Source organism: Centropristis striata, chromosome 19 (genome assembly GCF_030273125.1).
Source record: "Centropristis striata isolate RG_2023a ecotype Rhode Island chromosome 19, C.striata_1.0, whole genome shotgun sequence".
In the NCBI taxonomy this organism is placed as follows: Eukaryota; Metazoa; Chordata; class Actinopteri; order Perciformes; family Serranidae; genus Centropristis; species Centropristis striata.
In genome coordinates this window covers 27,361,928-27,373,388 of record NC_081535.1, presented here as the reverse complement: position 1 = coordinate 27,373,388, position 11,461 = coordinate 27,361,928, and the positions used below count along the sequence as shown (strand labels likewise).

The 11,461-nt window shown below is 38.3% G+C and overlaps 1 protein-coding gene across 1 annotated transcript in view; it reads right to left on the bottom strand.

Moving 5' to 3' along the window:
- Nucleotides 1-216: 216 nt before the first annotated feature.
- The window catches only part of LOC131992316 (transcription factor 4-like), a 316,278-nt gene continuing 305,033 nt past the window's right edge, over nucleotides 217-11,461 (bottom strand). Inside the window, exon 21 of the mRNA XM_059357855.1 lies at nucleotides 217-9,494. Within this exon, the coding sequence (XP_059213838.1) occupies nucleotides 9,446-9,494 (49 nt within the window). The 3' untranslated portion in view covers nucleotides 217-9,445. The remainder of the gene's footprint in view (nucleotides 9,495-11,461) is intronic.

Here is an 11,461-nt window from a genome sequence, read left to right as displayed (position 1 = left end):
GTTGATAATGGTGATATTTATTTGGTTTACCCAGAAACATCCAATTGTCCCCATTGTTTTACATGGAGGAGATGAAATTGTATTTATTAAAACATTTATAGTGCATGTCTTATATGGATTTTTTTTAAACTTTCAAATTCATCCTGCGGGCCGGATTGAACTCTACAGGTTTCAGCCCACAGGCCAAGAATAAAAAGGAAGAGGCGTTCAAATCGCTGCATTGTAAAAATGGCACATTTATTGCTACAGAACGGTCATGAAAATGAACCTCATTGAATCACTACAAGATGAGAACCAACAGGCAACGAGCGGCCAAATGTTGGGCTGGTACGAGGAAGAATAAAACCCTCAGCACAGAAATCAAACAGAAACTCTCCCCAACACCTCCACTGAGCTGGAATAAAAGCAAAGTGTAACAATAATAACATCAACAGTAACAGCAACCATAAGGACAATTATAATCATATAACATAAAAAACCCAAAGGGAAATAATACAACATTAAGCAGAAATAATTAAGAAAATGGAAGTGTAGAAAAATACAATGAAGTAAAGAATTGAGGCACTCAGCCACACACTGGGGAAAAAGTGTAACTGCTGTTTTTGTATTTTTTTTTCATTTATATTTTTTATGTGATTTTTTTTATCGTTATCTGTTGCCAGCTGCGAGGGACGTCTCCAACTGTGGCCTTTCACTATGACCCGTCACACAGGAAACCTCAAATAAAACATCCTTAAATACACGAAAGTTAAGTAACAAATCATTTCTATCGTTCATTTTCCAAAAAATTACAAAGTGGAATATTTTATTGTCTGTTTTCATCTGACGTTTAATTTTTCTTTACTATTTCTCTTCAGTATTCAAGTTATAAAAGGATTGCCCCTGCAAAAATCAAGCCAAATATATTAAAATTTACGATTGATTACTTTTAAATGTGATACTATAATAGGGTGCACTGAGTCGACTCCATAGCAGAAGAGACAAAGGAAGCTTTAACAAAAAGCCCAGGCAATGATAACAGGGTCATTTTGCCAAAATATGAGTGACGTGCCAATGAAGCTTCATGAACCATTTTCTTTATTTTCTGAGTCCACTAGATGGCGCTCTCTGTTCAACAAAGGGCTGAAAGTACATTCAATTACCAGAGCTTGAGCCTTTTTCTTTAAATCAAGTGGGCTCATAAGATAAAGAAAATGGTTCATGAGGCTTCATTGGCACATCACTACTAAAAATATAGATCTTCTTTCCCATCGCTTTACTGAATTGCATCACAGGGAACATGAAGGAAAGAAAGCCACAGTTCATGTTTTCATCTTCACGTAATGATTAGTATTAAAAAATGAAGCATGTCTTTGAAAATCCTACTTACAGAGACCAAGGTGAGCTGAATATATGGACAAGTCAACATCATGACAGTCGACTGTTTGTGCTTGTTAATACTGTTAGAAACTACAGAGTCCAGTACTGTATTGTATTTTCAAATGTTTTTTTTTTTCAAAAAATTGTTCCCTGGTATTACTCCCAAACATCTGACTCATCCCCCAGTTTTAATTTCCAACTCGTCACATACAGACGCTTGTTCAAGACCCCTTGTATTCACTTTTTAGCGCCGTGGATACCGGATGTTAAGGAACGTGACAAATGGCAGATATTTCATGTCTGCTGCTGTTGTCTTTAAGGGTTGGAGAAACATTGGAAAATTGTCACAAATTGTGACAGGCTTGGATGAGATGGATACAGCTGTGCATGTTGTTGCTGATTCATCTGCAGAAACTACAACTCAAATTGATATATATCACCAAATTAGATGTCATAACATTGACAACTTTTTTGTATATATAACCCATGTAATCATGAGCCCAGATATGCAGTGCTGCTTCACAGGAGATAGTCAGGTGATGTCGTATAAAGAGCGACAAAGTCGGTGTAGGGAGGAGGTGGTTGAATGGGTCAAACTGTTTGTGTCCCATTTTATATAACTTTTTAAAAAAGTTTTGTATTTTAACCCATAAGCTTTTCCTAAACCTAACCAAGCATTTTTTGTGCTGAAACAAGTAGTTCAAACTTACTTTTTCTTGACAAAACCAGTTCAGCTTTCAGTTCATACAACAGATTCAAGATATGAATCAGATAGGTTTAGAGTTGTTGAAAAGTGCATTTGTTTCTTCACTTGAAGTGAGGCTAAACATATCCTGGACCTACTTTTGTATTGGACATGCAGAGAGAAAACTGATATACATCTTCTAAACTGACTGCTGAGAATGTATGTTCGGGATTAACAGACAGTTATAATTGTCAAAAACTGAATCTGAAATGTAAAAGGTCAAAAATGTAGGGTTAAGATTAGGGTTAGAGTTTGCTTAAGCTAGTATTCACTGTGCCTGACCTGTTCTTATTCCCAACCAATCATTGGGAATAAAACCATGACCGCTTGGCCAGGACCCCTTGGCATCACTATTTTAGCCTTAATAAAATGAATATGTCACAAAACTGTGGTTGGGGAATGGTTTATTGGGCCATCGTACCAATGAGACAGCGCAACAACGGCATGGCACCATTTTCCTCCCTACGTGGAACTTCTCGCTCACCTGGCTTCCAGAGCACTTGCTCTGAGTGTCTAATGTTGCCGTGGATGGGTTTACATTGGAGTTAGTTGAAAGCACAGTGAGTCTCATATGGTCACTAAAGGGTGCATTGTGTATTGGTACTGGGTGCCAAGGGCCTTGATAAAGCATCACTGTTTAACCACTTAGAAATGAGACTGGTCTGGGCTTACTGAGCACGAATAGAACACGATTTAATTCATTTAAATGAATACTTTAAAAACAGAGCTAATTAGATCCCAAAAAGAAGGGTTGACTCAAAAATGGCCAAATCTTTTGGCAGTAAGTATTATTTTCTTTCGTTTCATGGTCATCACTTTAAATCACCTGAACTGAATTTATATATTAAGAACAAAAATGGTGAAGTTTAATATGCTTCGGTCACAAGAATAAATTAATTCAATTTGGGTTATTTTAAAATGTAAGATTCTTCAGTTTAAACACTTTCAGATGATTTACAAATATGAACCTGCCAAAATATTGGCAGGATTGAATATTTTCTTCTTCTGGCAGTGGGCACTTCCACGATTTAAACTTATATTATGTAGAAGATGAAGACATGAAAACCGGCTCCTTTGATTGTTCATTTTTTCATTTTCTTTCTTTCACAGGAATTACTTTGCAGTACTTTTCTGCAAAAGAGTAGCCATGTTAACATCCATATTGATCACTTGTATAAAATGTTTTTTAACGCTATTGTGTAAAAAAAATACAGATTAAATTTGAGAATTGTTGTGCGACTGATGTTGATTAGTGCTAGTGTCTGGACTGTACCTGTGTGGATATTCATTTAAATGGGTTTATCTATGATGAGAAGAGAAACTAATGCTTCCTGTGTCTAACATTGCTGGGAAAACAAAGGACAGGAGTGGCCGTTTTGAATTCAACTCATTATTGCAGTAAAACTGGTACAGAGTAACAGATTACAAAGCTCATGGCACAGTCACTGAAAAAGAGAAATGAGGTGTGTATGTACAACAAGAAGGAAAAGGAAAAAAAAAGTTAACATTTTGGCTAATAGAAACATCAGGGGTAACATAAAAATGAAGATACTGTAATTCGGGAGATGACTTGATTATACAACAAAGAGAAAATACGAAATGAAGCATCGCAAAAATAACATTACGTAAAAAATACATTTAGCACTTACACTGACAGAGTCAATCCTAGTGTTTAACCTAGGTCCGATTCAAAGCAGCTTTTCCTTTTGACAAAAAGCTCAATTTTATTGGCAAACACTAAAAACAAATGACTGAAACTGCCTTGCACAAGATCTGATATTTTTTTGGGGAAATAGCTGATACGATTGTTTGCTGACGACCTGCTTTTTTATATTAGTGACACTCCAATCTTTTACAAAATTTTCATATATTAATCTTGAATCAGGTGCTGAGGGTGTTTCATTTAATCAACATTTACAAGCCATCTTGAAGAGAATAAACGCACAGGAGTCAGAGCCGGTAGAGCCCAAGTCAATTGAATTTTCAAATGCTCTCTGGGGACCTTGAGAAGGTTTTCGTCAAAATTTAGGAAAACAAAAAATCATTGATTTTTTTAAACCACCCTATAACATTTTCTAATGTAGGTGTGTATTGTAGTATAACCAATTTTGATCTATGAATTTTTTGATTATCAAAATGTGTCTTTTTGAGTCATGATATGCTGTGTTTTTATACATTTGCATTTAACAAAACCAGTACTTTTTTTGTGGTTTTTGGCCAGTTGAACCAGCTAATTTTCCTCCTTGAAAATCAAAAAACTCTTTGCATGGCACAAAAAAGGCCCCATTCCGGCTCTGACACGAGTGATTCTGTGTGCAAGCAAAGACAAGAATTTGACTTACTTACTTACTTCAAATGGTCAACCAAAACCACATAAAGTACTGAGCACCACTGACCCAAACTAAAAGTTGGCACCTGGCTACTGTAACCGGACGAATACAACCTCACTAAAAATCAGAACAAGTTCATCATCATCACCTCTCACTGGCAAGTCCTCACCCCACAGAAAGCCCACAGAAAATGTTTTATGACTATTTACACATTTCTCTGCAAAAAATACATTTAAAAATGGTAATGTCATGAGGCATGAAGAATTAAACAAATATCATATCTTTTATGATTTCTGATTCCTCCCAAGAACCCTCAAAAAATGATCCCCACAGATATAAACATAATGCTGAAAAATAAAAAAAATGATTCTGAACTTTTGACCTCACTACATTTTCAATGTGACACATTTTTTCAACACACACTGAATTTTACTTTTTCATATTTTAACAAAAAAACCGATACAACATATTTCTAAAACACAAAATAACAACAGTCTACATGTAAAAATATAACTTTTACATACACAATTTCAAAATAATGGTAAAGTTTGCCATTTTGTTGCATACAATTTACAAACGTCTGTGTGTTGTTGCCTTGGATAGATAGCAGTGAATGGAGCTGATGGAACTCCGGTCCCATTTTGTCCTGCGCAGGGTGCCGTACTAGTCAGAGGGTGTTGTCATGGCAACAACAGATAACACAACAAAGTCAGTTGAAAATTTATAACACTGAGGGGCCTCGCCAACTTCTGCCAGTTCAGTCTTTGAGAAAATAATTCCTCCCCAAGCAAACACTCCTTTGCAACAGAAAATAAAAAAATAACAGAAAATGGCACCCTCCTTATATATCGTATATATTTTTTGTACATTTATATATAGATTGATTTATTCAAATAGATTCTTTTCCAGTTTCCGTGCCTTCCTGTTGATTGGGTAGGATTTTAACCACGTCGAAATGACCACCGACAGAGAGCAATGCTGTCGGAAATAGCGAATTGTGTTGTTTTTCTGTTTTTATTTTTGTTTTGTTTTTTTACATTTTCTATAATAGACATGTAAACCAGAACAGACAAAGAAAAAGTAATAAGAGAAAAGATTCTTCTTAAAAAAGAGAGAGAGAAAAAAAGAAAATCTGTTTTACAACATACGACCACACACTTTGTACTGAAGACTACATTGGCTTACGGACAAGCCGATCAAATATTGATAAAAAGCTGATAAGCTATAATACAAGAAGAGACGCGTTGTTCACCATGGAAACAGGGCTGGGGTTTGGAACAAGAAGGGTTTGGGGTTATGGAGAACTTTGGAAACGGGGGTTGGGGGAGGACTGGGATGGGGGCTCGTCTTGCTAAATCAAGCGTCTGTCTCATTGGCTCAAAGCCAGAACACGCTGTCTACTTACATATAAGCGTACAGTACATTAAATACAGTTTAGTTTTTTTATCCAAAAAAATACTTTTTTTTCCTTTTTAGCTTTTTTTAAATTCCCAGGTCTGGTAAAAAACCTGACTGCATAGAACCTAACGACTAAGAACAGGTTTCCCTAAGCTTGCATCCTATTAAAAGACCAGGTAAATGTCCTCCTCTGGCAACTCGAATGATATGAACTCTAAAAAGGCACATTGGTAGAAGTGTGAATGTTCAAATTGCATCTGTGGGACTGCTTAGGTGGGGCACGAGGCTGGGGAGAGGGTCTAGGGCTCTGGTTTAGGGCTCATAAGGCGAGGGTCAGCAGAGAAGACAGAACTGGGACTGGGTATTAAACATAGGCCTAGATCAAGGAAGGTTCAAACTGGGGCAAGGATGAAAGGGGACTTTCAGATTGACACCAGAAAACAATGGACACTGTTGAAGATATCCCAGTTACCTTATCCTGTTGCTGAAAGTAGATCTTAATTCTTTGCCACGCAATAAACAAAAAATAAATCCTCCAGACCTATTTTTTCTGATTTTCTTGTCACTTTCCCAATCCTGTATCAATTCCAAGTCAATGTGGACTTCTCCTGAACCCAACAAACCTAGTTCAAAATACAAGAGGCAGCCTTTTGGATATACTAAGCCATTTTCATTTCGAACTTGTCACATACGGACACTTGGTCAGAACCCTTTAGCATCACTTTTTAACTCACTTATGGATCGAATTATGGTTAACTATGGTTGTACTTGGTTAATGTTGTGAATTTATGCAAAACTACTTGGTTATTTTTTGGGGAAAAGCTTGTTTTTTTGGGTTCAAATATGTATATTTGTTACATAAATAAAATGATGTATCCTGTGCAAGTTTATTAGTCAAATAGATATGAACCTTGACTTTTGGTTTCACCCAAACAGTCTCCCAGGTTAAAGAAAAGTGTTTGTTTGAACCACCATCTGACCATCACGACGTGGACTTTGTCGCTCTTTATACTACTTCAGCTGATTTGCGGAGAACTTGCTCTGAGTGTCTAATATTGCTATGGATGGGTTTACATTGGAGTTAAAACCTGAATTTTCTCATACAGAAGCTAAAGGGTTCCTTGTTTGTTCGTATCGTGTGACAAAGCGTTGCTATTTGATGACCTGGGAATGAAACTGGTCTGGGTATACTGTAAGTGTGGGTAGGCTTCTGGATTGGACTTGCCTCAGATGTAGGGTTAGGGTAGGGTTACTGGTCAGGATCAGGAGTACTGATCTAGTATCATTTGATTTAAATATGTCTACTGTATGGAGCAAACCGCTCAGCTACAAGCCCAGCTCGTCTAAACCCAACTAGTCTAGATAGTTGTCTTCCTTGACAGGAAACCCCTTTGGTTCTGTGGGATTCCTGAGTGGAACAGAGTCTCTAGTCTCTACAATGCAGTGCAGTAAAGTAGACAGTGTTCCCAATTTTGCCAGACATCAACATCACAACGGGATTGCAAGGCTGATGAAATTTGAAGCAGCTAAATGGACCCAGCAACAGACACCTCGAATACAATAAACGCTGCAATTATTATGCAGGGAAGCTAATGTCAATCAGAAAGTCCCCAAAGGTTGTTCGTCCGGGCAGGGCAGTCTGAGGTTGAGGTTCGAGGTTTGAGATATATCTTCGGCCAGATACTAAACCAGGAAATGAGGGAATCTAATGAATCCAACACAGGAATGCTTTGACTAGTGCTGCCTGGCCCCCAGAAGACAAGTATACACCCCTCACCCTGATGATTGTTCCCTTGCTCCCCCTGCAGCGTCGTCATCATTTAGACCTCTAGATTCTCTGCTTTTCCTTCTCTCCCTTTATCTCAAGCTCCTCAGGATGTTGACTCACTCAATCTTTTCTCCATACCCTTCCATGACTCCCAGAACTCTCATAGTTCAGACACTTGGGGACATCTGGACCACTTGATTTAAGGAGTGATTGTGATTTAGGGAATGTGCTAAACATGGAATAGAATTCACTTCAGTCCAGCCCTCATCCCTTTCATCCAGCAATCCATCTATCATTTGTATCATCTATCTCTGCTTTCAACCATCTTTCTATCTCAGCAGAGGCCTGGAGACCATTTCAAACTCTGCCTGCTCTGCCCACACTGATATGCACATATGACAAAGGACTCCGGTCTAGGATGTTTGCTAGAGTTCTCTGTCTCTGCTGTCATTTTGCATCTGCACCACTAACCCAACGATCTCAAATGAAGATGTCAACAAAAGTCTTTCTTTCCTGCTGTATTGAGAAGTACACTTTTTCATTACTGCATCATTCTTCCTTGCTGTTTTTCGTACTGTAATTCCTCAACGTTCAATAATTTAAACACCCCAGTCCCTCTGGAGTCACTCACTGATTGATTGATTAACTGATTGAATGATTGATTCTTTAGGTATCCTCTTCCTTCCAGTAGATACACACGGGCCATTTGGGAACCACTGTCCAGGCTTTTGTATTTGTGATCACGCTAAAAAGTTAGCAGTTCGTACAATTCCACCACTTGTAACAAAGACAACGTGGCTATTAGCATAAAACACTACTAAAAATACATAAACGTTCAGATTTTTTTTTACACTGACGATCTACTGTAAATGTTTGCAGGTAAAGAGGGAATGCATTAGAAGGGGAAGAACAAGTTGCCCCTATTTATCCTGTTTAGCCTGTTTCTTTCTAGGCATCTATGATAGTCAAAAAGCGTTTGCAAACTTAATTTTTTTGTTCAAATGACTCAGCAATTCAAGCACATCTTCTTCATTTCAATTTATACTGTAAAAATGTGTAGTTTTTAAGGGGATGTATGAGCGGGCAGCTTGCTTCCGTGGTACTTCCTGGAATTTTCCTGTTATTTTTTTGTTTGCTTTGCTTCTCCGTGTGTATCTATCTGACTGGTGGGCATCCAAAAGGAGATCAGGCACAGCTTCATCCACAGTGTGGCGTTAGATTGCCATTCAGTCAGAGACACGCTGAAGCTGCATTCAACAGCAGCTGCGCAATGTTGCTTTAAAAAAACAAACTCTTTAAACACTTTGTGATATGTTTTGCTCCTTCTGAACAACCCTCCCCAACCCGTACTCTCCTCACTGCCTGTTGCACTTTTTTAACAAGTTTTTTGTCATTTTTTCCATTTCTCATATATATATATACTATATATAGAACCCTTTTGTTCTTTAAAACTGGGAATGCTGATAAAACAAGTAGTACAAGAAGAAGAATTTCTTGGATGATGTGATTCCAAAGACTTTTGTCCATTGCTGTCACTTTGAGTCAAAAGCTCCCACAAACTGCCACTTTGTAGCAGCCATGTTACAGCGGCTGTTAAATGTCTCCACAAAGTAGCATCCAGTTCACTTCGGCCGGAGATGCAAAGTGACGAAAGCGACTAATGTGACTCTGCAGTTCGTGTTCTCGACAGAAGAAGGAGACGAAGGTGAAGAGGAGGATCAGAGACAGACGAGAGGAGAGAAGGAGGCTGATCTGATTGGTCAGGCCGAAGATCCAGAGAATCTGATTGGTCAGGCCGAAGCAACAACGGGGTTGTTCGATTGCCAGTTTGTCATGGAAACGCCGTCAGAGGAAGTGGTCACTCATCATCTTGATGAACTCTGGCACCTTGGACCTGGAGAGAGGACGAGAACAGATAAAGGCATAGAGGATTAGTAGGGACATGTCCAGGCTCTACACACCACACACACACACACACACACACACACACACACACACACACACACACACACACACACACACACACATACACACACAGAAAAAGATTGCAGGGTTTAAACTATGGAGTTTGCCCAGTCATGAAGAAAAGCTCATAGAGTGTCACATATTCATGTTCTGGGGAGCAAGGCTGATTCTAATTGGGACCTTTGGCTTGTATTAGATTCAAATAGGCCTATTTATTAATATTACAGAATCACATAATTCATAAGATCATGACTATTTGAGCTGACTGCAATACATTTGCATAATCATTTGATCCCACCTGGGGAATTTAAAGCCAATAGCCACGTTTCTCTTTTGCTTAATCTGTTCTTCAACTGTTTAGTGACGGATTAGCCTACAGAGATACATTACACTGCCATCTTTTGACCAAAGTATGTTCATGCAGCTTTGTTTATTCAATCTAAACCAGTTAATGGAAAAGTCCCTAATTCGCATTCTCTTTAAGCGACATTCCAAATTTTGCTCAACTTTAATGTTTACATGGCTCCTGTTACACATGTGGGATCAATTGGAAATTGGAATTAGGTGCGTTTCCATCAGCTGGCTGTATAAGCTGGTTAACTGAGCACAAGGTTCTTATGTCAAAGTGATTGGCTGTCTAGACATTGGGGTCATTTTGTCAGTCAGTACGTTTACATGACACTTGAAAAAAATGAATTATTGCCTTAATCTGACTATAACTGGACAACTGAAGTGCATGTAAACGTGTTAGTCCGACTAATATTGGAGTCCTAAAACTCCGATTAGGACACCCAGATAATGTGATTGGAATAGGATTTTAGTCGGCATGCATGACAAGACAACGCATGTACGCATGCTCCCATGCTCCACCCCTGCGCTGGTGTATGACCCCGGAACAAAAACATTCAAGAAAGCCGGTCACATTAGCCGCTCACGTAAGCCGCTCACGTTAGCCGCTCACGCAAAGTGTCAAACTGAGGTCAACCACAAAGGGCGCCATATTAACCTGCTGAAATGACACATATCACCACCCAGTGTTGAGGAGGAGGACATGTTCCCGTCAGTTATTCAGTTTTCTCAGTTGCATGTAAACTGGGACAAGGACAGAAGTCCCATTAGACGCCAAAATCGATTTTTAAGCATAGCTCGATTAAACTGTGCATGTAAATGCACTGATTGACTATACAATTGGACTTGTTTTTGCAACCAGCAGAGTCGCCCCCTGCTGGTCATTAGAAATAATGCAGGTTTTGGCTTCACTTTTCTGACAATGAAGGCTATGTGCACTTCTTTTATGCAGTCTTTTCTAATTAGATAATTTATATTTAAATGTTTGTAGGTCCTTTAGGATAGCTCAGGGTGTAGTGCAAGCAAAGCGAATGTTTGGTAGCAGAGTGGGCTGACACCAGCTTTGGATTTCCCCGTTGCAGATAAACTTTTAAAAATCAAATCAAATCACCATCTACATTAATTAACTCTCTTGAACCATGTTATCATTGCATTATGTCATATTAGAACAAGTTATATTAATTGACACAATTGCATCATTCCAATGAGCAGCCATTTAAATAAATCCCTGGCCTGATGGTGATGGGAATACATGAATGAAGAAAAACATTTTTGGATTTCAAATATTTTGGACCCAGATATAGCTATCACGCATGTAGCTTTACAACATGCAGTTAAAAATCTATATGCATTTATTAATTCATCTCTTGGTGTTTTTCGTACTTTTCTTTTCACTTTCTTTATACTTCACAGTTTTAATAACCTCAAACCTGCACAAACCTCCAGAGTATAAATAAAAAAGTAAACGCATTACTTCAATGTTTTCACTGTAAAGCTTTTGAAGATAAGAAACTCTAAACTGTGGATTTGTCTAAAGTGACTCCTGCT